Genomic DNA, 27,488 nt, shown 5'->3' with positions numbered 1-27,488 from the left:
TCCCCGCCATGACATGAACCCAGCCGTGCTTTATCAGTATCACATCCCTCTGCTTCTTCAGTTGTTTTGACAATAATATGCGCAAAGAATTGAGAAAAAGGTCCAAAATCTTTAGTGGTTTTGAAAGATGCACTGAAGCCAAAACAGGAATATTTTTTTGAAAAAGTTGTTTACTAGGAAGTAAATTTGATTCCAAAGTGAACTTTATTTGGTTCCTGTTATAAACTTTTTATAAGGGCCAGATAATATTTTGCTTGGGATCTATGTTCATAATTTTTGGATAAGTTGAGGCCCAAGATGCCTGAGATGTCTAAATTTTCTTTGTAATTCAACATTGATTATCTACATTCACATTCTATAGAAAGTTTCTACGATCAACGGTTTTTGCATTAATTTTTTTCTAGCACGGTAGATCAGCTGGAAAAACATGCTCCATTTTTCAAACATGAGAGTAAATATTAGAAAAAATCACATCTAATTTTTCATCCGAGCTTTTGCATGTTTTAATGTTCCTCTTGTTTATTTGACGTACGGAGCCTCTGTGCTTTTTAAAACATGTTTTTGCAAACAGAGTGTAACCTTTGCAATGGTGGATACTTGGCAAAATGGACATATCGGGGTAAGTTGGAGGAAATTCATAGAGCCAGAAAATTGCGTTTTTCAGGACAATTAATCTCATCAGAAAATATCACTTTTCACAGAAATATTGTTTATTTGAAACCATATAAATGTTTCAAACACCGAAAAGCTTCCGAATATTCAAATTATGTTTATGTGGCAATTGCTTTGTGGTCCATACATTTCTTGGACTGTCCAAGTATATTTCCTGGACTGGAAAATGTGTCGACCTATTGTTGCAAGCGCAGTGTAGTCCTGAGAAAACAAAACAGCAGCGTTTTGCAATAAGTTTTCTTCTACAGTTGTCTACATAGGTTTTCTTCATTACAGGTACTTTCAATCTATTAGAAACTGAATCAGTATCGTTCAAGAAAGATAAACTAAACTTCATTAGTGACAATATTAACAGGAGAGGCTCTAAGACTCTTGAACTTAACTTTTCTCAACAGTTGAGTTAAAATTTTAACAAGAAAATTATCAGTGTTGAATTTGTGTTGTTGTAAATTTTTCGTAGAACAACTCCTGAAGACAAAACCTTTGCTATCTACAGGGCCCGCGTCACTGGGAGGGGGGCGGGGTGGATTTTGCGAAGCAAGTAGATTTAAAACTGCAATTAAAGGGGTAAGAAGCCTTGGCCCCCTACATTTTTAGCCTTGCTCCCCCTCTCCCCCACATCAAAATTCGTGGCTCGGACCCTGATCTAGAGTCTTCTATCAAGTCTTTCCAAACTTGAGCAAAACATTTCCCCTGACAAGAAGCAGGGAGTTGAGCAGAGAATTATTTATCTTTGCAAGAAATCTGTTTAATGGGTGTCACACGGTTATTGGTCTAATCGCTTTATAACTTTATAACATTGGGGTATTAAATTGTTTCGTTGTTTTTAAACGGGGATTTCCTTGCGTTTTTAAAGCCTTCAGATCTTTGCAATATATAGAGATTCCTCTGTGGCCGACTCACTTCCACGTTTACTAGTTTACTTCCGCCATCGTCTCATGGGGGTTCCTTTTTCAACCACACACATTTCCTGTAAACTGGCACGAAGATCATGGTATAGCATTGAATCGTTTTGTTTGAGCCTTTGTTGGGCTATCCTGCCATAATCACAATATAGCATGATTTTTGTGTAGGATAAATATCTGACTTTGAGACTCGACGTCGATTTACAAGGACTTCACACGGGCCTAAGTTAGGCCTGAGACGCCATAAAAACATGGTCGCTACACTATCATTTGTTGTACTTAGTTGCCAAGCGCAGTTCGTCATTTGGTCATTGTCATTGGCAAGCAGCGGAAAAGATCTGAATCTGCCTGGTCATAGCAAGAAACTCATTGGAGAGAACTTTAAAAGAAATTCAATAGCGTTTGCTGAAGGTGAGATATTTACAAAATACTTTATTAACATGATTGGGATGATGAATACCCTCTTTATACCCATAAACGTGACTCCGTTTAACTGTCAGCCAATTTATTCGACTCTTTGATGGAGAAATTTATTCGACGATTTTTTCCGATCTAGCCTTGTATTGGTATTATTCCAACCGTTTATTGGTTTTTGTTAGTTAATTAAGTAATTTACTAACACGCAGTGCCGTCGGAACGAAATTCATATTGGGGGGGGGGGGGGGGGGCTGCCCATTGTTATCCTTCTCATTCAGTACACTGTTATAAAGGAAATATACTACAGTCTGACAATTATTGGGGGGGCTCCAGCCCCCCCGGCTCCGACGGGCCTGAACACGTACCTTCAATTCAAAGACCATTCGAATGCAGGAGTGTTGAGGTAGGGGGGTTTGGGGTGGGGGGGGTCTAATAATGTGTAGGTGGGGTTAAAATCGAATAAAAAGAGGCTTTAATGGTGATCCATTTTTTAATATTTTGCATTTTCTGGAAAAAGTGGGTAAAGCCCCCTGCCCCTGCCCCCTGCCTGCTCCGCGGTGCCTGTAAATGGTAAACTACCTCTGCAAAATCGCCAATCTAATTTCACCTTTTTACATCAGTACATAATACAGTTTGCGAATTTTCACTCAGTTTCGTCGGACAATGCGTGGCTTCTAAAATATGAGCAAACGTCTTACATTTTTATTCTTAATGGTCATTATATTTGAGATATTTTGAGAAAAACTGTCTTTTTGCTGAATTATCACTTGAAACAATATTGTGTATTTTGGTTATTGTGCAATTGGTTTTCGTAGACTTCGCACAACTGTTAGTGGCATCACGTAGTGAAAATTTGTTGTCCAATTCTTCCCCTCGAGGACCACTTGAAATTTTATCTTTTCCTTTCGAAGCTTTAAGAAAAGTAAGGAAATTAAACACAGAAATTATAGTTCTGTTTATAATTTTGCAGAAGAACAGGACACCAACAAAATATTCCTAGACAACTCTATATCAAAAAGTTACTGCCCCCCTTCCAATTGGCAATTGTGCAAACTGTACCGACATATTGTCGCTGAGGGAGCAAGAAAAGACCAGATTAAAGTAAACTCTGAAAAAATTGATAGTGCTTGCACACCTAAGTGGCGCACCTGGCATTTTTAGGTATTTTTCACATCTGCACCTGAGGTATGGAGCTTTTGACGTTGCAATTTTTCTTAAGCTAGACGTCCATTTCCGCGATCATGATTGCAGCTGGTTTTGACAACCAATCTTGTTTGACCAGCTAAACGAGATCTTACATCGGTGCTCGTTCTCATAGATTCCGGACCTATTGATAAATTTTGCTGTTGTTCCGTGTTGGGACCAGAGTATAGAAAAATGCACACACTTTTTCCGGCCAACGACAAAAAGTTTTCAAAATTTCCCTGAGAAACTATGAGTAAACTGTTGGGTTATTTCTTATCAGTGACCTTTAGTTCAAGTCATGGTCATCAACATTTTGCGATTTCCACTTTTCTGGCCACGGTTTTCAAATTCATTATTCTTCGTCTGACCACGGTATTCAAGTTCAACACGCAGTTTCTTACAGTTCTGAAAAGTTGCCGTAGAGGCGTGACATGCAAAGAAATCGCTTCCGTTCAGCGTATTATTTCATTGCTTCATTGTTCGGTTTGCCAAGAAGACTGAGTATCCATCGCAGAATTATTGTAAAGCTTCCAATGAATTAAGCAAAAACCTTCTATGAAGCTATCCGAAAGGACTTGTAAAGTAAAGCATTGCGAGGCTTGTCTTCTACTGTATAGAATATAACGAACAATTAGAGTTTGCTGTGGAAAAATTGATGGTTAATACTATAACAGAATTGTTATTCTTTTCAGAGTTTAAAGAATTTAAAAGAAGATCGAGAAGAGAAAGTATGTTTGAAAATAGAAACAAATATGTTTCTTTTAAAGTTATTGCCTTCCCTTCATGATAGCCTCTCTCAAGAACTTGTATGCTTGATCTGGAGAGTTTCAATAGTTTTTTATATGAACTGTAGAATTTCTTGGACTCTGAGCTTGTAATGAAACCTAACATCAAATTTTTTTGAAAGGGCGATAAGCACGAGCGAGCAATGCAAAAAAACTACAGACGAAAAAGCTAAGGTTTCTTACAATAAGCGAAGTTTCACTGTTTAATATTACCCCTAATGTATATGGCGGTAGTAGACAAATTCTCCATTAACCTGAAGCTGTAGGCCTTCCCAAATTATTGCTCTGTGATTGCTGTTCCCAGATTGTTTTATTGGAAATGCTCGAGAAAGCTAGATACTTGATCTAAATAACCGTAGGATGGCCCCCAAGAACAATATCATCCACTGCCCTGTTAAAAATATACAGTGAATTATTGTTACCTTCAGACTTAAAGGACATGTGTCGTGAACATGATTGGCTACTGCAATACAATTGTCTCTTTTGTTTAATACAAAACATGGAATCGAGGATGATTTTTTACGGCAGTAAAAATTCAAGAAGAAGAAATGAAAAGTCACGAAACAATGGAATTCCACTGCAAACGCTTTTGTTTTATTAGCCAACTGCGACATATGCCCTTTAAGACCATATCCCCTTCAAAAGCAGCTCTGTACTGCTTACATTTTTATAAAAAGAAACTTTTCGGCTCTTGCATCCAAGAAGTTTGATATATGTTTTCGTATACTGTTTTTAACAGTTTGCACGTGTCATGAAAAAGGAACGCTGTACGATTTATGCCATCCACTGCCTGCCCATAACTACAAATGCATTTGTAAAGGAGGTTACAGTGGAGACTTCTGTGATCAGTGCGACGATTTCTTTTACGGCTATCCTAATTGCATGCGTAAGTATTTCATTATTAAACGTATTCTCCTGATACTCTTATACGTGTTGTATAAACCTCGAGTTTGGCCTAAGCCATTCTTAAATTTAGCACCAATCAAAGGTGTCTTAGCTTCAGTTCTGTAGGAGAGAAGTCTTCAATTCAATGGATTGGCTCACCTATGATTTTCTATCCTTTCGACGAAAAGCCTGCACTTTTTGTTGTGGTTGATGTTGGCACAAACACTATTTTGGGAATTTTTGTAATTTTTGCCCCAGAACGTAAAATAACACCATGAATTGCTATGAAAAACGAGTTAAGTATGTCACGATTCGGGTGAGATTTGGTCAACGAAAGGTTTCAAGTTTGTTAATGGCTGTTCAAAAAGTTATAAACAGGAACAAAATAGGTTGGAAGGGGAAAGCGCTTGTGCTCATGAGACGATATCTCAGCCAATTCGTTACACAATCAAGTGATTTTGCACAAATGGAAGTATTTCATGGTGCTTTTTCAGGTTATAGGATCCAAATAAAAAATTCTAAAAAATAGACTTTGTGCCATCATCACTTAAGAACTCGAAGCCTTAAAATCGAGTTGTGCGGGGCATCACGTCAATCCCATGCGTATTGCTCTGCTTGTAGTTGGAAGCACGTGTTGATTATTTTCATAAATAACGGCTAAAAATATTTTTTTACAAAACTTATCGCTCTCATACAATTTAAGACAGTTATCTATCTAGTGGTAGATGCGATGTCTTCTACAGTAACATACATGACGCCCATGCTTTCATAGTGTTTTACTCGCTATATAACGTGACATTGTTGAATTTATTTATCGTAATTTAGTAACCTGTTCAATTAGAAAGGTTTTGTATTCGTCTTTTTTACATATGCGTATCTATCAAAATTGTGCAAGTTCACCTCACCTGTAAGATGTTCTCACCTGTAAGATCTTTAATTTGTATGCCAGCCACGTAGCTGCAGAGGGGCACGGGGGGCTGTGCCCCCCCCCAAATGAAAATTTTTACAACAGCTTGCCCCCTCTGGCTACAGTTTTTCCAAATGATATTTTGAAAATTTGGCATATTTATAATTCCATGACCTTGATTTTGTCCAAATATATCTGTTTGTTATATATCTGTTTTCTATCTTTAAAGCCTGCCCCCCCCCGAGGTATGGTTCTTGCTCGAGTTTGCCCCCCCCCCTATCGAACACCTACAGCTACGTGGTTGTTGTATGCTTAAGTTAAAAAAGTATGACTTGATTCGAAAATAAGAAACTAAGCAGAAGTCAAACTTAATTATTACAACCTGAATTGTACTGTTCGGCTATCTCTTTCACTGAGGCTCTGGTACCCATTGTAAAGCAAAAGTATCGACGAACCTGGAATTATTAACTAATTTGTTCTTTTGTGTTGGAAAAATCTAGTTTTTGGAATGTTTTTTGTAATTGCTAGTCTGCTCCTTAATTGTATACTAAAACAAATTTTCTAACATTCCTACTGCCAGCGTGTACCTGCAACCATTTTGGTTCAAAAACAATAAACTGCCATCCTGACACTGGACAATGTGATTGCAAGCCGAGAGTTGGGGGACAAACGTGCGATCGTTGCTCAAGTGGATATTACAGGTTTCCTATTTGTCAGGGTATGACCTTTTGTAACTTTTTTGTACTCTTAACACGCCTAGTTGATATCCAAATTAACATTGAGATTTCATTTCGCATGAAGTATTGTGTAGGTATGCTGGATGTTTCTAGGTGTTCTTCTAAGATAGAGTGAAGGGAACCTTTTACAGCAAACTTAATCTATACTTAGCTTGGATTTTGTGATATCAGGGTTCGTGCATTAACTGCTAAGGTTGCAGCACCTGTGGTTTCAAATACTTTTCTGTTTATATATTATAAATTTAGTTTTTCGCATATAAGTTTAGGCGGTGGATAGCATTTCAAAGCTGAACGGGAACATATAAGAAGGGGGACTATGTTGCAGAAAAAGGGCACCGTTTCAAGAGTAGTAAAGAGGATACTTTTGAACGAGAATCATTATCATAAAAGTTAGAATGGTACGTGCCCCAAATGCCCTTTATTCTGACATCCAGGTACAAGTTAACTTTTCCGATGCATATTTCAGTTGTTTATGGTAAACACACGGGTAGATATGAAATATCTTTTTTTTGCAGATTGTTATTGTCCAAGGAATCAAACAAGTACTGACATTTGCAATCGCTTCACTGGCGAATGTTTCTGTGAGGAAAATTTCCAGGGAGACAACTGTGAGCAATGCAACTTGGGATACTTTGGCTACCCAGAATGCAAAGGTAGGTGGACTTTTCAAGAATAGCACGATAACCCACGAATGTCAGTTTTCCATCACATTCAAAGGAATAAGGAAGTAACTTAACTCTAAACACTAGTGACATTCAGAATTAACATTGAATGATTTTATTATTGTAAGCGTGTTAAGTACAAGACAAATTTAAATGAAAACGACTTGTGCCAATCGGAGATCATCCTGTGGACAGTTGGTACAAGATAGATTCAAACCATCCTGTGTAATTAGACTAGTCTGTTTATTATACATTCCATCTCTTAATTAGCCAGCTAAAGCGTTGCCAACCGACAAGTAGACGGAGATTTACAATACAGCACAAAAGCATTGTTCATGAATTATATGAAATTAGTGAGAACTTATGATGAAGTGAGGCTATCAAAGCAAGTGGAGTGTAAAGCTATCAAACGTTCTTTAGCTGTGATTTTTGAGTGATTTGTAGGAACAAGGAATGTCTTTCAAACGTGGAAAATTTTATATAAATTTTATTGACAAAGTAATATACTGCTGATCATAAGAATGTTAAAACTTCCCTCCAGATGAACCAACAATTTTCACTAAGGAAATATTTAGAAGCTAATTTTCTACTAGAAGCTTTATTTAAGTATTTCGGGCATATAACCGAACATGTGGATATGTTTTACAGCTAATTGAAACATTTAGCCAAAGAGCCATCAGGTACTGCAAGGTTTAAAAATGCTATAGAAAAGCCAGCTTTCAACCTTTTTGTGCTGTTTTCAAATTCTTAGTTGGTTTTCTTGTAGCTTGCAGCTGTAACCTGAATGGCTCCACATCTACTGACTGTAATGTCACCACTGGACAATGTTTCTGCAAGGAAAACTTCACTGGACTGAAATGCGACATTTGTCTTAACCCAGAGATGACAGGAGAAAACTGTGACGTCATGCAAGGCAGTCTATATAAAGATAAAGATGTTAAGAATGAAACATTAGTTACAGAAGAGAAAAATGTTATACCAATTGTAACGGTTGATGAAAAAAGTAACAAAGGCGAGAGAGCTAATGAAGATGAAGGAATTAAAAGCGACCAATTCTGTGATCATTCGGTGAGTCGCATGGTTTCGCAATGTCTTATTTTCTTGGTTTGTGTTATTAGGTGATCAGCTCCATGGTCCGTCATCTAGATGTTTTCTATTACTTTTATGGTAATAATTTCTGGCAGGAGTGTCTGAATACCGCCTTTCTGTCAGCTTTCAAAGCTTTAGGGCTGTCACTAAAAGCTTTCGCGATTTGCATTATAAGAAATGTGCTTATACCCCCGAGGCAACCTGCCTCAAGGCTTACATTAGAGTAGAAACAGAAGTCCCTACAACCTTTTCAAAAGATCCTTGTTATATGCTTGAAAATTATCAAACCAAGACAAAAATAGCATTATCTAGATTTATCCTATCATTATCTTGCAAAGGCTTATTGCCATTTTCGATTCACTCGTGATTAACTTAACTTCAGGTAACTTTTCTTTTTTTGTAGCTTTCATGTCAAGATGGCGGCCAGAAGACATATTCATCATGTCGTGATTTATTTTATAACGACACAGAAAGCCGAGTATCAACATGTGTTGACTGTGGATGTTTTGCTGAAGGTACAATCGCTTCTATTTTGGACTGCGACAAAAACACTGGGAAATGCCCATGTAAAAGTCACGTGCATGGAAGAACATGTGACACGTGCAAAGATGGTTACTTTGATGCTGGACATGGAAATTTCCTTGGATGCAGGGGTGAGTGAACCTTTGATGGTATAGAGTTGCTGCAAATGCATGGGAATTTGTATTTACGGCTTTGAAGAGTTTTATGTATAAAACAACAGTAAGATAAAGAGTCATAGGCCGTAGCAATGATTGTTTGTGGGGAGAGGGGGGAGGGCAGGGGGCTCAAGGCCCCTCCAAAAGAATCATGGAAATACTTTGGTTTCAAATAGCAATTTATTTGCTCCTATTGTTTTTAAATAAAAGTGCTACAATAAATTGACTCTCTTCTTTGCTACTGCCTTTACTTTTTCAAAAAGTTGGTTGTTTTCAACATAAGATATAACTGAAAATGTCTTGTGAAAATCTGAATTATTTTTTGTCAAAGCAAAAAAGGGGAATTTCGTCCTTTTGCAATAAAGCTTTTTCGACTTTTGATAAAATTTGTAAGAAACAAACCCCGATTTCCAGGTATGGTTACCAGTAGACTTTCGCAAAGTCTATTTTTGTTAAATCCGTAAGCCATTCATACTACTTTGGGGGCAAATAAAAACTGCGAAGGACACTAAACTGCGAAGGAGATGATAGAGGGCGAAAGAAAAATTCTTAGACTTCAGGGTCTAAAGTTAACAGGGTCTTGTTATTCGCTTCTCTGTAGAATAATTTCCACGTTGAGTTATGCAGATACGTCATTGTATTGGAGCGTTGATATAGAACGTTGTCTTACAAACTCCGGACATGCTAGTTGAATTCCGGAAAAAGTCAAATTCCGTAAATGATTGTTAAATTTTATGTCTGATTTCGCCACAGCTTGTCAATGTGGAGTGGGCTCATCGATTGGTTTGACATGTGACAATTCTGGCAGATGCACCTGCAAAAGAAACATCGAAGGACATCGATGCGACAGGTAGCTTTCCCTAGAGATTGCCGGTACATTCTGATATCATTCGAACGCCCATCAGCATGTGGATTCTCTAGCACGTGGTGTCATAGGATATTTCTCTAGTCAGCTTGCGCTGCGTTTATACGGATAAAGTTCATTCTTCTTTCGACGAAGATGAACGGCTTTCGATTGAAACAAAAGCAAACGATACCATGACTTTCTTTAGGGAGATCGTGGGGAGATTATGAAACACGATTCAGAACGTCAGACTCCTTTCCTCAAACATTTTTGAAGTCTCCTTACCAATTTTCTTATACCAAAATTGTCACAGTACTTGCCTTTTATCTCGGACCTTGTTGTCTTTGAACATCCAACATCCCACCTTTCTCTTGTTAGGGCTTTAGGAATAGCCTTTCGGTATTGCACTAATATGATCAACTAAAAGAAAAGCAAACTTGAAGGCTAGAAGACAATGTATCAATAGAGTTGTCAAGTGATGACGTCCCAAAAATCTATTTTTAAAACTTTGAAATTTGTTCCCATAACCTGAAAGAGCATTATGAAATTCCTCTAAATCTGCAAAATCAGTTAATTATACTACGAATTGGCTGAGTTATCACCTGATGAGCATAAGCTCTGGCCCCATCTAACCTCTGTAATTTGGTCTCAGTGCATAACTTTATGAACTGAGCCAAATTAACAGTAATCCGTTAGCACACTTCCAATCTTCTATTGGCCATAGCTCACCCAATTTTTGACAAATTTAACTGATTTTGCATATATGGAAGTATTTTATGGTGTTATTTTATGCTATGTGGTCAAAATTCAAAAATTCAAAATATAGTTTCTTACGTCACACACGAGAACTCTATAAACAGGCTTTTAGAAGATTCGTGAAACTCGGATTAGCATCTTTGTACTGTCCTGCTTTATAAATCATAACCTGTACAGCTCTGCTTAAGCTGCAAAACTGTAAATTTCATACACAAACTCTAAGAAATATGACAACAATACTCTTATGCTCCTGTATCTAAAATAGAGTCTTGAGATATCTGAATAAGAACTAACCAATCGGATTTTCCTTCATTAGGGTTCGCAAAGGAAGCTACTTCCTGCCAAGCCCATATCAGCTCAAATACGAATTTGAAGATGGAATATTGGATAATGGAAACCCAGTGGCATACGAATACAGTTCTTTTGTCTTCCCGGATTTTTCCTGGAAGGGATACGTGCCGTTTGGATATGGACAGGTTTGAATTTCATTTGCAAATGTTCACGGCAATTATGTTAAACACCGTATACAGGGACACATGGACCGTATACAGAATTTCTGTTTAGAACTGTGGCGGTATTCAAAATGATAATTCAACCTCGTTTGTTTGGACTTGCAAGAAGGTACATCGTATAGCTATAATCAACCAGAATTTATTATGTTAAAAGAGCATTTGTGAATCCACTGAGAAAAGTGCAAGCTAGTGACAAGGTCAGAGCAGGACTCAAACCACAGAATTGCTCTGTACATTGTTGTTCAATCAAATGGCCTATCTCATTACTCAGAATGTATTACTGAAATCATGTTTTGCTTTCAATGATATCAATATCATGTTAAACTATTCACAGCCTTGTAATATGCGAATTTTTAAAAAGATATTCATGCTTTGAAAGTAATGTTATGACCGATCTTCAGTTTATATGGAGAGAGTATTTCCTTGCGAATTTTGTACCAGTTATCAAAGTCTGTATCATCTTCTAAGTGCTTTGTCCCTCCAGGACGTTGACGATCTTGATTTCCAACGCTCTCTATCCCTTGACAAGATCAACATTTCTTAAACCCTCCTGCCAGTATTGAGGTCCATGTTCAGTTTCGTAATGTACTTCTGTCTTTGTCCTCCTCTACTTCTTCTACCCTTTAGATCTCATCGCATGTCCTCAGAACTACAATTTTCTTTTCCTTTTAACTTTCAACTGGCTTCTTTTTCTTCATCCTTCTTCATCACAAACTTCTCATGATTAACTCTGTCTGTCAATCATATTCTTAAGAACAACATTGGCACAGATTCAATACGTTCTTTTTATGCTTTCCACTCATTTCCATGATTTTACTCTATCTAAAGTATCTCAGACAAACACAAAGAACTTTAGGCTTCTTGTGTTCTAAAAGAACTTATCCTTTTGATTTTTGTCTATATACTAAAAGCTTTACATCATGCTTATTCCTGTGACAAGTTGTCTGAATTACTTGAAATTAGAAAACTTGCTTCAGGATCATTTCAAATTTTGATGTTTTAATATTCCTGCTTTTGAAGCTATTTGTGATCCTTTGCAGGAAAACGTCACACTGAAAATAAACGTGGTAAAAACACATCGATACATGCTTGCAGTGAAGTACATTTTGGCTGGGACGAAACAAACCTTTGCCACCGTTAATATCCGAAGTCTACAAAGCAAAGGTAAACTTGGCTTATCTGTTTAATGATTCCAGAAGTTATCGCTACAATCCTGGACAAAATTGTTGAGACAAAATGTAATTTTTGCAGTTTTCTACTTTACGTTGTCAATGTAAGTTCGGATCCCAATTTAAACCAATATGAAATACCTCTTAAAGAGCCAAATCAGTTAAATCTGCTGCAAGTTGATCGAGATACAGCAAACGAAAGAACTGAGCTTTGCTACTTGGTTTTTGTTGTTTTTGTCCTGGTTCCTAGCTTCTAAAGCCATTACAAAAATAACATGAATTTAATGGAGAATTATAATAATGTGCCTGTGCTCATTAGCCATATATCCACCATTCTATAGCACATTGAACTGATTTTGCACATTTAGAGGTAGTTCGTTTAATGCTGTTTCAGGTTATGTCGTCCGAATTATGAGAAACTAAAACTAGACTTTATAATGTCACCACTTTGGAACTCGGTTTGTCTCCCTTGATTCCCTGAAAAAATTTTGCCCCCAACATTGGGCATCTGGATTGTAAATATTTATTACATAAATGTAACCAACAATTTGTTTGTTTGTAGTGCTAAGACAATTCAACAGCACGGTGAAGTTCGATTCTGACGTGGAATATCGGAGTAAATATGCTACCTCTTCTGAGTTGAGTGACATTGAACTGACTGCTGGAGAATGGGAAATTCGTGTGTCCTCAAAATCTATTTCGCTATATTTGGTAAGCGTTTCTCTCCGTCTCTTTCTAGAGATGCTTTATTTAAGTAAATTTAGTCGAGGATAGGAGTAGGTTTTTGCCTTAGCAGATTTTCCACGTATTCATAAGCCTTTTTTGATTTACTTCAACTTAAAAGGTAATCGAAAAAATATCTGGATATCTCCCTATTTCACAGAACTTTGATTTGTTTTCTTGATTATCAGATTCTTAAACTCTCACCCTTTCTTTCGTTAATTGAAGCCAATAGGCAATATCTTATTTTTTGCGTTATTTGTATAAACTATCGTAATAGCTTGTCGAAGATTTAGCGAATGAAAATAGCCAATTAAACGCGTCGTTTGATACCACACCGCAGCTGGATATCATCATTCCCTAGCTATGTGAATAGAGCCTTGCTTTCAATAGAATCAGTTATTAGGTAGCTGTAGCCTTTCATGCTAAACAATTATCTGCCAGACTTGAATAAAACATAGACCTTACGATTGACACTTTGAAGTGACGACTACATTGCGTGAATTTAATACTTTGAATTTAATATAGCATTGAGCGATTTGATTTGTTTTTTCAATTTAACCAGAAAAATGAAGCTGGTTTAACTGTGTCAGTGACAATCCTTGCGGTGGAAAATTGTTAATGTATGCAAGGGCTGTACGTATATAAGAGCCTTGTCTAGAACCTTAAAGGCAGGACTTTAGAATAGCAGCCTGTTAATTAAGAACCTATTCAGGCTGCCAGAAGAAAACCTAGGTTTCTTATGCAGGTTTCTTTTGTAGCCCACTTTTAAGAACATAGCCTGTCTTGATAGCGGGCTTTGCCTGAAACATCGTTAATATAATTAGCCCTCTCTTTGCTCGTACATTCTTATTTCCAATTTCACGTTTAAGGTATAATTCATTAAATGCTATTACGCATTCCTCAATAGGATCACATCTCTCTTGTCCAAGAAGAATACTACAACCCGAAGCAAGTTCTCAGCCCGATCCCAAACCCATGCAATATCCAAAGCTTGTTGACTGATGTCTGCAGCATGTACGAGCACCTGAATCTCGATCAGGAAGATTTTCATAGTTTTCCTGGAAATACAGGCTTTCTGAGAGAGAGATCAGATGAAATCGAGGCTTTGGATTTCGAGGACCCAGATATGCTGAGACTGTTGAATCTAGACGGATTAGCAATGATAAGTGCCAACCAAGTATGTAACTTTATGTATTTTGTATTCCTCCAGGCGAGAACCCGGGCTTTATCCGACCTGAAAGTTCGCCCCGGTTTGAAATCTCCATGGCAATGGAAAATTTTCAAAAGTTTGAGCAAACTGGGGACTGAATATCAAAAGTGTTTTAACTGGCCAAGCCTGAAAATCTCAAGTCAAAATTTCAGCACAAATCAAACCTCAACCCGGGGTGAAGCTCAACCTCTTGGCTCATTCGTCTCTTGTAAAGCTCCTCTTTGACAGAGCTGTGATCATTTCATTAATTTTTTGGTCAATTTCTTTGCGATTGTTATTAAAGATATATGCATTCACTTTTTTTCTTGCACCAGCTTCTTAAGTAAATTTGTTTTCTTTTCTTATTATTCATTTCATATTGAAATATCTTATGTTCTACTCATTCTGTCGTAAGATTGAAAGGTCTGCTCATGATGTTGGCAAATAAATGATTTGCGTTTTCAAGAATATTTCGAGACTGAGAATGACTGGCTGAGTTTGAATAACATAACGGAAAAGGATGCATGTTAAATCTGCGTGTTTTGAAAAATAGAAAATATTTCGCACTGGTGGCAGCCGTGGGATCACAACAACACAGCAAGGAAATGTTTTTCTACATACAATTCTGCAGCACACGTAACTGACATCCTTTTTAAAAATCTGCTGGTGGATCGGGTCTATGCAGGATGCGAGGTGTCCTGTTATATCAAATAACGACGATCATTTAGTTCTTGTTAAGTGCTGACCAGTGCATTCAGTTTTTGGAACTAGAAGATTGAATTGTGGGTCTTACCGGATGAAGATGTTATTAAAGGAAAAATATCAAATCAAATAATCAACAACAAAAAAATATTCAAATGATTCCCGAGATGTTTGATATTGGAAAATTCTGTCTACACTTAGAATATGTTCCGTGAGAACATGAACGAGATTCCCACACAAAAGAACGCCAAAATGAATTTCCTCAAAATTTTGAGGAAAGCCAATAATGATTCAAAGTCCAGCAATTTTTAACTTTACAATCGCTTCTTTTTCAAGGTTGCTGTTTATTTCAACATCAGCGTGAATGCAACGGGGCCATACAAACTGGTTGTGGAGTACTTCAATGCAGACCAAAGGGCTTACAGAATAGAACTTATTGGTAAGCAACTTTATTCACATACACGATAGAGAAGCTTGTTCTATTGCATTCATTTGGTGGGCCTGCTGAGATCTGTAGGAGAGGCATGCTATCGAAAAAAATTGGATTTTCAACACCAATGCTAGTTTACTGCTAGGAATAATGTTTGTTTGTGCTTTATATTCTATTGTAAATAGACACTGCTTTACAGTAAGAGATTGTAAAACCTCTGAGAAAAGATATTATCATTTCTGTCACATAATCTTGGAAATAATGAAAGTTCCTTTTTCCCGGTCTGTCATAAAGTGCACGTTTTTGTTGTATAGAATAGGACGGTTCTCAGCTGCTTGTTCCAACTTTACGCTTATTTACATCGTTAGGCAACTGTTACATTAATGCGAACATCTTGGAAACAGATGTTGTAGACCTGATGCAAAACTCAATTATTTTGTATGGAGTTATAGATGTACACAAAGTTTAGTCTTGAGTTAAAGAGGTTTGTTTCCAGGTCCAGGAAGTCCACAAACTAAGCTCGCTAGAGGGTGTACCATAAAATTCCTTTAACTAAATTTTACATACCTATTCCTTTCTTCTGTCTTTTTACACAAAAGGCCAGGGAACAAACGGTGATCATTGGATGGCTGCACCCTGCGCTTTCAAATTTCTTTGCCGATCTGTCGTTCTTACAAACAGAAACACGCCGTCGTCACTTTATCTTTCAATGGACGAAGTCAACACTGTTTATTTCACTGGGACAGTTGAAGGAATGATCGGTATTGTATGTAGAATTATCATTTCCTTTTCTCTTCAATGCAGTTCTATACATTTTATATATGTTTACTATGGTAATAGCGTTCTTAAGTGATTAAGTCAAAAAAATCACCCTATAAATACCGTAACTCTGACTCGCTCTATAACATCAGAGTTTCAGTACATCCAGACTTTCCAGACATTGATAAGGTGAAAATCGCTTGAACTCGCTTGAAAATGCTTTTAGAGAACTTCACAAACTGGAATCTATCTAGACCTGTGGAACTAGGCTCTCGGGTAGATACTATGGGAACTCATTGAACTGAGCAGAATTTGTGGGATAGTTTAAAGCAATTTATTTTATATAGCTCTGTAAAAGGATAATAAGTGAGGCTAAGGTCATATCATGTAATGGAGGCATATCATCGTAATGTGCAGATGGAAAGCAAACTAGCTTGATCGATTAAGTCTAGAACAGTTATGAGTGTTGTATGTTCTATTTTATCATGTTCAAAGTTTTGCTGTTGATTTTTGCCCTTACAGATATATGTATACGGGCTTCTGATTGGTTGACATAGGCAAATAGGAACGTGGCGAGGGGTGCGCTGTACCAGAATCTGTCTTCCCTTTGACCCCCTCTTGTAAAAAAAAGCTTGCCCTGAACTCAAGTAAACATTAGTTTTTTTCATAAAATGGTTCATTGCGAAGGCTCAAGAGTGCAAAATTTAACGAACCCTGTCAAATATTGATAAGCCTGCGTCGCTGCCTCCAGAATATAGTCTGCGATGCAGGCAAGATATTGGTTTGATATGAATCATTTTTGACTTAGTTGTAGGTAGATTTAGTTTAGCAGAATCATTTTTAACATACTGTCCTTTGTTCCTAGCATCGAATTGTTGCCATACCAGATAAGGTGTACACAAACGAGTATATCGAGCCAAAGTTTAGCTGCATCGCAAGTAACGGACAGTGCCTAGACTATCCAAGGCTTTCACTTTTGCAAGGAAGCATTCCGATGGTTAGGAGTGACAAAGTGAGTGTGGATGCCTCTGCAACCCTTTGGCACCGTTTTGTTAGGCCGCACTACTTTGCATAGTGTGAATTAAAAATATCCTTGCGCTTATTCCGCAGTTTTTAAGAATTCAACGATAAAGTTTACAAGGATGCAATATTAGCTTAATCTAAATGCTGCGTATGTTTAGGAGGCTCCGCATTTGCATGTTTTTGCTAGATATATTCAACTTCATCAAAACATCTTCACAAGGACCCTTAGAGGGGTGAGAAAACTACTGCTAGATAGCTGTGAAGCAATGGTGACATTTAGGACGTTAAAATCCTTTAAAAAACCACAGAAGTGTCATTATAACACGAAGGCTAAGGGATGGGTCACATATTTTTATTTGTCGGTTTCTATACATTTGGTTTTCATAAATGTTTTACAGGGGTTTTACTTTATTTATGCTGGATTGATATTTTGTCGATTATTATTTTTATAATGATAATCTTAATTCAGCGCAAAGGTAAACTGAACTAACCAAAAGATAGGCCTAATCTTAATTTGTCTTAATATTTAAACCCGCTTTCTAACTCAAGCTTGATCTGTGCGCTTTTGATGGGGGAGGGGGGGGGGGGAGATCTGTAAAAACCATCAAAATAATGTTCGACGGGCCAAACATGGCATAGGAGCAGAGTAATATCAATTTGGAACAATATTTTTTTATCTTACAATGCTTTTCTAATGACAACCATTAATCTTTTACTGACTTTAGGGACATGCATTCACGGCTGTTCTTCCTTCTTCGTCGTGGTTCGTTCTAGTCTTGCAGTATAAGCAACCCCAGTACACAAAATTTGGAATACAGATTACTCTTAAAATGGAAAATGACATCATCGTGAGATACCTCGAGGTTGATTACTGTCCCAGTAACACTGGTTGTCGTGTCAAAGAATCTTTCTATGGCAGCAAAGGGATGATACAGGCGTTCGTGAGAAGACCGAGGAAGCGTGACTTGGTCATTGTAAGTTTAAGAAATTCCAAGAACTTCTTAAATTTAACTGGCGGTTGCTTTACAATCGTACATGAATTTATCAAAAGCAAGATTAGATATCTGTTTTTCCAAGTTTGAATATTGGCCACTGAAGATAACACTCACTTTGCTACCCAAATCTCATGCCTAATGCGATCTTAAGATAATACATATCTGTATTACTCTACTGTTTATGTTTTACATTCGAATATTGGCCACTAAAAATATCACTTACTTTGCTATTCAGAATCTCTTTCTTAATGCGATCTTCAGGCAATATGTATCTGTAGTCTATGCTACGGTGCCTATGTATTAACACTGCGTGATAGCTAATGAAGATTGTTAATAACTGGCCCCTAGCATTGTGCTCGTTGCCATGTAAAAATATACGCCTTTGCTGGTAGAAGAGAACAGTTCTACGTTCCACCTCTGTAACTAATGTTTTTAGTGATTTTCAAACAACATTTCCAGCTCTTTCTACGTGGTATCGAATAATTTACAACTGAATAATAATCATTCATCTTAATGATTTATATTGTAAACGTTCTCTTTCTCGTGTAGAGATCAATCAGCCTGCAATTGGACAAAGACTTTAAAAAATTTACCTTAGACCCAACCCATTTTGATATGACGGTGGAGTACAAAAAATCGTGCCTCGATAGCAATTCGCTGCCGTTGACAAAAAACTTACCACTGTTTTGCAAAAAGATGTTGTTTGCCCTGTCCGCTAGCATAAACAATGGTGCTTCCTCATGTCGCTGCAAATCACGCGGCTCAAAAGGCTCCAAGTGTGACAAATTTGGTGGTCAATGTGAATGTGGACGTAATATCATTGGAAGACAGTGCCAGTCTTGTCGGGCAGGGTTCTACAATTACCCATATTGCAGAAGTATGGTTTGCTAGCTTTCTTTGTATTGTCACTACTCTTGAGCTTACCGTTAATCCTCGAGTTAAAGTATAATGCCAAAATACAAATCAAAGTATTTTCAAATAATCAAAAAGATGTTTTAGTATAAAACATCGATATTTCATTATATTTTCGTCAATATCTCGTTTTCTTGGTTTTTTCATTTGCCGATTGAATGTGTTATCAATCATGTGCTAGAATGGCGTATCTTTCTGCTGTAGATCGATTAAGCCCCCATGGGGGCTCATTATAATGCAGAAATTGGCATATTTGGATGGGGGCTTATTCCAGAGTAGAGGGCTTATTCCAGGGTGGAGGGCTTATTCCAGGGTTTACAGTATTACTATCAATTGATGTCATAGCAGTGAAAGTTGCAGAGAAATTTCGGGTATGACATTTAATCAGTCAATTAGAAAAGCAGCTTATGTCAACTGCTGAGGCTGTAAAGCTGCAGTTTGTTTTTAATCTACACCCACTAGAATGGTTAAACGCAGCTGGTTCCGTAATTCAACCACAACCTCTATACTTCTTTGACTGTCTTACGCTCATGCCACTCATTTTGCAGAATGCCGATGCTTCATGGTCGGTTCGCAGTCTCCAGATTGCAACAAGAACGGACAGTGTGTTTGCAAGCCTCGATATGCTGGCTCTAAATGCGGCAGGTGTCAATCTGCCTTATTCTACAATTTCCCTGAATGCAAACGTAAGTACAGCGTACATTGAGACTTAAAACATTTTGACGTTTGATGATGGTATCAGAAATAAAAAAATTGCGTTTTGGAGACACGTTTAAGTACAGTTAAGATCCGGGCATTTGATATTTACTGGTACTTCATAGTGATAGGCCAATTCTTAGAACCACATATACGTAAGCCCACCCGAGAGGGGAAAAAGGAGGGTGGGGAAATTGCCCATAGGCCCGTAAGCAAATTAAAACCGCTGTTAATGAAACTGTTTCTATAAAAAAATATGACACTTAATAGCATGTTAATTGCAAATCATTAGCCCAAGTATTGTGCCTGCCCCTCGGTCTGATGTGCAGATATCTACAAACTTAAAATTCGTAACTATTTGTCTCATACCAAATAAAAATCGTCAAAATTCTCCTGAAGACTGTTTGGATACTTGATTTTTGATGACAATATTTGAAATTAAACCCAGTACTACGTTTTAGAACAGTCAAGGTCCAGGCATTTGATACGTACTGGTATGCAAGCCTAATCCTTTAAACAACATATATATACTTATAATAGATTCAAGGCTGTTAGTTTCAGGGCCCCGTTCGATCGTCAAAATTCTACCAGTTGTTACTTAGATACTTGATATTGGATAAAAGTAGATCGTAGAAAAGTAGATAAAAGTAGAGGCGTAAAGCATGAAATTACAGATGGCAACAGTAGATCTTGAGGCCTTTGATACTTTCCTATATGTTCATGTTTTGAGAACTATGAACGACAGCGTTGTTATAAATTGTAACACTGATTCTCACATCATACCTCTTGATACCACCGTGGTCTCTTTTTCAATTTGCTGGTTAAACTGTTTCTAGCTTTACATAAGTGCAGTGATAAATACTATTGAAAGGTATACAGGAACAAAGCAATACGACGACGAGAATCCAATGTCACGAAATAAATTTTCAAAATAAATTAAATTTGAGAGACTACTATTGTCCTTCTCCTTCACAGCGTGCAACTGCAACACCTACGGCTCACTCGGACTCTTCTGCCATTCCCGGACAGGGCAGTGTCAATGCCTTAGAAATTTTCGCGGGCGCAAATGTGATAAGTGCCAAATAGGCTTCCATCAGTTTCCAAACTGTATTAGATGTTCGTGCTTCGCCGCTGGTGTCAGTACTAGTATTGATGGAGGGCATACATGCTATCCCGGACCCAATGTAAGATCAATAAGCTTTGAATCCAATTTTTCATTGTTATCTTGGTCACATAATTCTTCAATTTCTTCACCAGCTTTTTCTCAATTTGTTTCTTTTTCAATCTTCTAATCTTGTCAATGGCGTCTCATTTCTATATTTTCTACATCTTCTTCTTCATTGCAATTTTACCAATTTCTCCTTTCTTTTACATAGATAATTTTATCTTTTTATTCCAGTTACTAATTACAAATTACATTTCCATTTTTCAAGTAACGTCATTTTTCTGATCTACCAATCATTTTTACCTCAAAGTTTATTTTTGCCCTCTTCTCGCCTTTGGCCTATTCTTTCTTCGTTTTTAATTAGATTTCTTTCAAAATCCGGGAGATTGAAGAAAATAAAATCCGTAGACAGAAAGTCTCATTCAACTGAAAAAACCTAAAATAACTTTTCCCACAATGCAGTTTAATGAAAATTTTCCAATATATCTTTCTGCGGCCTATACCCTTCTCGACTGCTACATTTGATTCTCCAGCCAAGAAGATTTGTATCTTAGTCCCTGAAACTTCTTCTTTTCCAATTAGATAGGATTTCATTTTCACTATTAATTTTGTAAATCTTTCATTCTAGTTTGTAATTTTTGTTGTTAACAGTGCACACTAGTAATGCCATTTATTTCAATGATCGGGCATTACACAATTATACTATTGTAATTCCACAGGGGCAGTGCACATGCAAAGAGCACGTCATGGGTGATCTGTGTAATCAATGCAAAGATTTGTTTTATGGTTTACAAATGTCAAAACCTCTTGGTTGCTCTCTGTGCAAATGTCACACGATTGGCACATTAAATGGTGTTGGGATTTGTGACAAAGATACAGGGAGGTGTCCTTGTAAGCCTAATATCGACCCGGGTTCCAGAACCTGCGATTCGTGCAAAGATGGCTACTACGGGTTGAGCAAAAGCAATCTGCTTGGCTGCACAGGTGAAAAATCTCCTCTGTTTTACGTCATTTTTAGGGTAATGGTATTGGCGATAAATTTAAGGAACAATCTTAGCTTTCCTTCGACTTGAACTGCTTTGAAAAAAAAACGTGTTTAGAATTCCCTTCATTCTTGATTGCATACAAACATTTAAAGATATCTTACCAAGCCATTTCTACCGCATTTCGAAGGATATTCATAGCGATACGTATACACGTATACACATTTATTAACACGTCTACACGTTTGGCTTTTAAAAATGCTTGTTCTTTGGACCTGGTTAGGTTTAGCAATTACCATAGACGAGCAAAGGTTTGCAACCAAAATGGTGATTGCTAATTTTGAGCAGTGATTGCTTCTATCTTGCTTTCATGACGACAACAAATAACTCCTTATATTGATCGAAAAATTATACATACATTATTCCCGTGAAATGTGCTTTTTTAAATTTGTAGTTTTGAGAGATATGCGCTTAAAATTTAATTTTTTTATCAATTTAAAGCCCTTTTTGTTTAAATTTTTCGTCCAGATAGAATTATGTTGAGACTCTCTGGTTAACTTAGATATACTATAATCACAAAATATGTAGTTGTAGTGTATACTATGATTTGTTTGTCTATTCCAGCTTGTGATTGTAACCCTGGAGGGTCACTTAGCAATATCTGTGAGAAGAAATCTGGACAGTGCCGATGTAGGCCGAATGTTACTGGAAGAAGATGCGACAGGTCTGCCTTTTTCTTCTTTTACTTCTCTGCGTATTTCTTCTGCTTTTTTGTTTGCCCCCCCCCCAATATTTTCGAATACATTGGTCTGAATACAATATTTTGGAAAACAATGGAAAAATATAACGTCATCTTATCAAAACAATAGGCTGGCCCCCCAAAATAATTTGAGCAAGTGTCTGTCCCTGTTTCTAAATCAGAGATGGTTAGAATTCTTTTCCTATCATTGACCCAAATCTTTCATATGAAAAGAGAAATGAACATGATTTACGCTTGGAACGAAAAGTTTCTTATTTGATTCCAGTTCATTAGCTATAACAGCTCATTTAAATTATTTCATATTTTTGATTTTTTACAATTCTTGAAACAAATTCATATTTCCCGTTTAGGTTGCTCGATGACACATTTTATGTGCCGTCAGTTAGGCATTTGAAGTTCAAAGCAAAACAAGCGAAAACAGCAAAAGGAAAAAGGCTGTTTCCAGAAGTCGGATCAGAATTTGTGGCCATTGCTCAACATAAGGTAAGTAATGCTTTGATGATCTTTAGTCATGATGAATTTAACTTTGTTGCTTTATGCCATGTAATTCGATCGTTTGTCCCAGCTTCCTTACTAGGCCAAATCCCAAAGAACCTCTCTGTATTCTTGTTGAAGCGATTAGTAATGTTAAAAAGTCAATTTATTTTGAAAGGCCCCAGTTCAGTGGAGAGTCGACATTGAGGAAGACTCAGACTTCATTTTCATAATGAGCTACCGCATGAAAAACACGAAAGAGGCTGGATTGGATATCTCCATTTCCAATGCATTCTGTAAGTTTTCTTTCCTTACTTTAGATTTTTTCGGTATCTTTTAAGATTTTAGGTGGTAGCTCCCAATTGGTAGCTCCCAATTGGTAGCTCCCAATTGGTAGCTCCCAATTGGTAGCTCCCAATTGGTAGCTCCCAATTGAAATCTTCCACACAAATTAAAGTGACACCTGCATCAAGAAGGCTGATGGACTAGTCTGCAGAAATTCTCTTCGTTCTCGTTCCTTTCTTTACATTTACGGGTTTCAAGTGATTATGTATACTGTATACGAATGAAGTCATTCTGACAAGAAAACAGGCCTTTTCTTTTCGCTATTCAGTAAATAACCGACTTAATACTTATTACAAAAACACTTGAGATGCAATGTACAATTCATATTTTAATTACTTTTTTGCAATCCATGCGAATGGTAATTTTACACACAAACAGCATCGTGCAATGCATTCCATTAAAGGGTAGTTTTGCTTTTACACTTCGCTTTTCATACACCCATGGTGGGGGTAAATCTTACACAAAATTTTTAAAATTTTGTATTGTATAAATGATCTAGAGTTATATAAAGTGTAGCATAATAAAGGATATATTTTTTTAATTTTTTTTACTTTTGGGCAGATAAAATGATATTTTTGAAATATGGAAATATGCTACATTTGTCAATAATTGGATGTGATATGGCCAATGAAAGATGTAGTAATTGCTAACAGATTGCTGTTATTTTCGTTTTGTTCATGAAATAATGAACAGGAACCTGATTACAGTGATTTTACGGGGAACGAGCGTGTAGTCATGTGGGCACATTTAAATCATTTTGTAACACATTTATCTGATTCTGCACATTGAGTGGTACTTTTAAATGCTCAATTGGCGTTTGTGATCCAAATCCAGAGGTCCGAAATAAAATTTTTGTGATGTCATCACTATGGAGCCCAATGGATCCGCATCTGTATAATTGGTTTATGCAAAGAAAACGGACAACACTGGATCAAAAATTCTTCAGATGACTTTGAGATCAGAGTTAAAGTTAAATTCTCTAACCTGTCTTTGATTTGCAAAGAGCCTTTGTTGTGATAATTCAATAAAACGCCAGAAAGGCAACCTCAGATGGCAACAATCATCAAATGGAGGGGTCCAATTCGAGAATTTACGCTAGCAATGGGGGCTTACTCGAGAGGGGGGCTTATTGACAATGTGTAGTTCCAATTCAAGAATTTACGTTTGCAGTGGGGGCTTGTTCGAGGGAGGAGTTCAAAGGAGGGGTGCAAATTCGAGGATTTTCGGTATACCCTGTACACCGTTACAATGTCTTTTCTATTTCTCTTCTAGATGACTACACAGTGTTCAGCACCTCAACTACTCTCAAGAAAACATCATCAAACGACATAAATTCTAATTCTGGTCTTTTTATACTAAGACAAAACGGCAAGGACTTGCTGTTAAAGCTGTACACTTCATCGTACAATGTTCAACTTTTCACAAATACCACTGATTTGTATGTGGTGAGTACTGCTATATTTAATTCACACAGCAAGTTGCAAATGCCACTCCCTACTTTTCCTGGCAATTTTTTAAACTGTTCCTGTTGATTTTCTAAATCCCTATCGTCTTAAATCTCAGTTAACTTTTCATATCTGTGAGAGGAAGCGACCTGAATACAGCAATATAAGCTATTATGGTTATGCTAAACAGACACTCTATATATATACGGTTTTCCTTGAATTCCATTACCTGTATTTTACGAAAGTTTTATCAATAACTTCTTCTTGTTCTGATCTCATTTTCCGAGGGGAAAATCTCTCTAAGAAAATGTCGTACACCTTTTGTGAAAATCCTATTGTTTTATCTGAAAATCCCCAGAAATTCTTTTGTTTTAGACCAAATCTCGTACGCTATTTGCAAGAGTGAATCGTCCCTCGTCATTTTCTACGAATGTCACTTCCTTTTGCGTTTCTTCCTATTCTATCGCGTGACTCATTGGGTTCCAGTCTTCTCACATCTCCAGATCTCTTATAGACTGTTTTTGGAACAAATATGTTCTTTTTATACACGCAGTTATATAGAGTAGCATATGATATGTACCATTACATTTGTATCTCCCTAGGATTATGTATCATTGATTCCACAAAGCTACTTAAAAGGAGACAAGCTTGTCACAGTTGCTAGATTGCCCTGCACAGTGTTTGGAAACTCGGAGCCTTGCGTAAAATATTCTTATCTCAGCATTCCAAGGAGAGATTTTTATACGATAGAGGTCGAAAGCACAGGGAGACAAGATGCAGAAATGCTTGATCGATCGTTGTATCCTTCGTTGAATATCAATGGTGCCATCTTGCTTCGAAATAACAAGGTTTGCCTGCTCTTTTTGCTAGCCTCAAGATGAAGCAACAAATGCACGACTTAATTAATGATCTGATAAATTACTTAGAAGTATAAAAATTTATCTTTTTGATGAGACAAACATCTGCCCGTCTTGCATAAATAAACATACGCATCAGATAGATTATTACACATTGCTCACTAATGACAAAGTGGCCGTTACCCACGTAATCACTGACCGTTATACCGTCATCATCGACCGTCATACTGTCATCACCGACCGTTATATTGTCATCATTGACCGTTATACTGTCATAACTGACCATTATACCGTCATCACTGACCGTTACCCCGTGGTCACTGACCGTTTACTGTCGTCACTGACCGTTTACTGTCGTCATTGACCGTTATTCCGTCATCACCAATTGTTATTCCGTCATCACTGACAGTTATACCGTCTTCATTGATCGTTATATTGTCATCATTGACCGTTATACCGTCATCATCGACCGTTATACCGTCATCACTGACCGTTATATTGTCATCATTGACCGTTATACTGTCATAACTGACCATTATACCATCATCACTGACCGTTACTCCGTCTTCAATGATCGTTTAACCTTCATCACATACCGCTATACCGTCTTAACTCATTTGCCGTTATAGCTTGATCTTAGTTCTTTAATCTATTGCTTATAACAATTCCTTTTTTTCACTTTTAGCCTTTCACATTATCATTCAAACAACCGTCAACTGATTCCTTCTTCATACTCGTACAATACTTCAAACCTGATCCTGTCAATCTCGACCTTCTCATTCACATAAACGGACCGAATGGAACGCAGGTTGCTAAAGTTCCCCTTGCGTATTGTCCGTACGAGTTTGCCTGCAGACATGTCCTTTTGGAAAGCAATTCAGCCATTCAGATTTTCAAGATGAAGAAGGATGCAACGTACACAGTTTCTTTCTCAACATCAGATAGTGGTTTCGTAGCCTTGGTAAGTAGGAAAGGTATTTGATATTACAAGGCATCTTTTAGCTGGTTCTATTAATTACTAATTTTCATAATGTTGCTAATTTTCAGCAGGAAATTGATCATTAATTAATTATTAATATTTATTAATAACTATTGATAATTTCAAATAATTTTTTGTATGCAGGATCGCGTCGTTCTAATTCCGCAACGACTTTGGTCCTTTGAGTTCATCTCGCCAACGCCTTTCTGTGTTGCTGTTGATCGTAAGTGTACAAGGACGAGCCCAGTTCACACTGAAGGCCATATTAAACTGCATACAATCCGATCAAGACAGTACCTCACACCAAGGCATTTGCCGCCGAATATGCTGAACCCACTACTAAGGCCGCTGTATTTGCAGTCGGAAGAAGACGCTGCTACGGTTCGTAGATTGCATCTCTATCACTACATTACGCAGGGTGTCCATATTTATAGTGCATAGTTCATAGTGCATAGTGTAGTGTATATATAGAATTGTATATTATATAATATGTAGCGTAAAATGTATAGTGTATGTGTAAAGTATGAAGACCAAGGGTTATGCCTAAAGCTTGAATAGTTAGCTATTTAAGTCCTCAACTATAGTATATGATACAACATTCTAGGAGTTTTGCAAAAATCGGATAATAAATTTAATGTAAGCTTATATGCTAGTCTGACAAGTGTCTTAAGAAATATTATTTTAAACTATGTACGTCCTTTGCACTCCTAGCTCCCTATGGTAGATCACTTCACAAAGAATCTTATCTTCCCGCATGTCGGAAAGAATGTTACATTTTTACCAAGAAGCGTCAAGTAATAATGCACTGCTAGTGTCCTCTTAGATGTGTGTCATTTTCTTGTCTCTTTC

The 27,488-nt window shown here is 37.1% G+C and overlaps 1 protein-coding gene across 3 annotated transcripts in view; it reads left to right on the top strand.

The window, feature by feature from the left end:
• The first annotated feature begins 1,543 nt into the window (after positions 1-1,543).
• LOC135689236 (uncharacterized) overlaps positions 1,544-27,488 on the top strand; it is a 28,456-nt gene continuing 2,511 nt past the window's right edge. Inside the window, exons 1-27 of one of the 3 annotated variants that reach the window (XM_065206385.2) lie at positions 1,546-1,988; positions 3,872-3,907; positions 4,704-4,850; positions 6,337-6,474; positions 7,009-7,146; positions 7,922-8,223; positions 8,648-8,897; positions 9,675-9,771; positions 10,838-10,997; positions 12,074-12,197; positions 12,765-12,913; positions 13,833-14,102; positions 15,153-15,255; positions 15,846-16,012; positions 16,871-17,023; positions 17,754-18,002; positions 18,573-18,900; positions 19,484-19,621; positions 20,607-20,815; positions 21,516-21,780; positions 22,404-22,503; positions 22,890-23,022; positions 23,192-23,309; positions 24,631-24,803; positions 25,406-25,651; positions 26,346-26,621; positions 26,784-27,020. In XM_065206385.2, the coding sequence (XP_065062457.2) occupies positions 1,829-1,988; positions 3,872-3,907; positions 4,704-4,850; positions 6,337-6,474; positions 7,009-7,146; positions 7,922-8,223; positions 8,648-8,897; positions 9,675-9,771; positions 10,838-10,997; positions 12,074-12,197; positions 12,765-12,913; positions 13,833-14,102; positions 15,153-15,255; positions 15,846-16,012; positions 16,871-17,023; positions 17,754-18,002; positions 18,573-18,900; positions 19,484-19,621; positions 20,607-20,815; positions 21,516-21,780; positions 22,404-22,503; positions 22,890-23,022; positions 23,192-23,309; positions 24,631-24,803; positions 25,406-25,651; positions 26,346-26,621; positions 26,784-27,020 (4,866 nt within the window). In that variant the 5' untranslated portion in view covers positions 1,546-1,828. Of the gene's footprint in view, positions 1,989-3,871; positions 3,908-4,703; positions 4,851-6,336; positions 6,475-7,008; positions 7,147-7,921; positions 8,224-8,647; positions 8,898-9,674; positions 9,772-10,837; positions 10,998-12,073; positions 12,198-12,764; positions 12,914-13,832; positions 14,103-15,152; positions 15,256-15,845; positions 16,013-16,870; positions 17,024-17,753; positions 18,003-18,572; positions 18,901-19,483; positions 19,622-20,606; positions 20,816-21,515; positions 21,781-22,403; positions 22,504-22,889; positions 23,023-23,191; positions 23,310-24,630; positions 24,804-25,405; positions 25,652-26,345; positions 26,622-26,783; positions 27,021-27,488 lie in introns of all 3 variants that reach the window. The other 2 variants (XM_065206386.2, XM_089109923.1) reach the window with 2 other exon arrangements.

Source organism: Rhopilema esculentum, chromosome 9, assembly GCF_057945365.1.
Source record: "Rhopilema esculentum isolate cy_ngs chromosome 9, ASM5794536v1, whole genome shotgun sequence".
Lineage (NCBI taxonomy): Eukaryota > Metazoa > Cnidaria > Scyphozoa > Rhizostomeae > Rhizostomatidae > Rhopilema > Rhopilema esculentum.
Note: the sequence above shows the minus strand (reverse complement) of the source record. Positions and strands in the feature narration are given on the sequence as shown.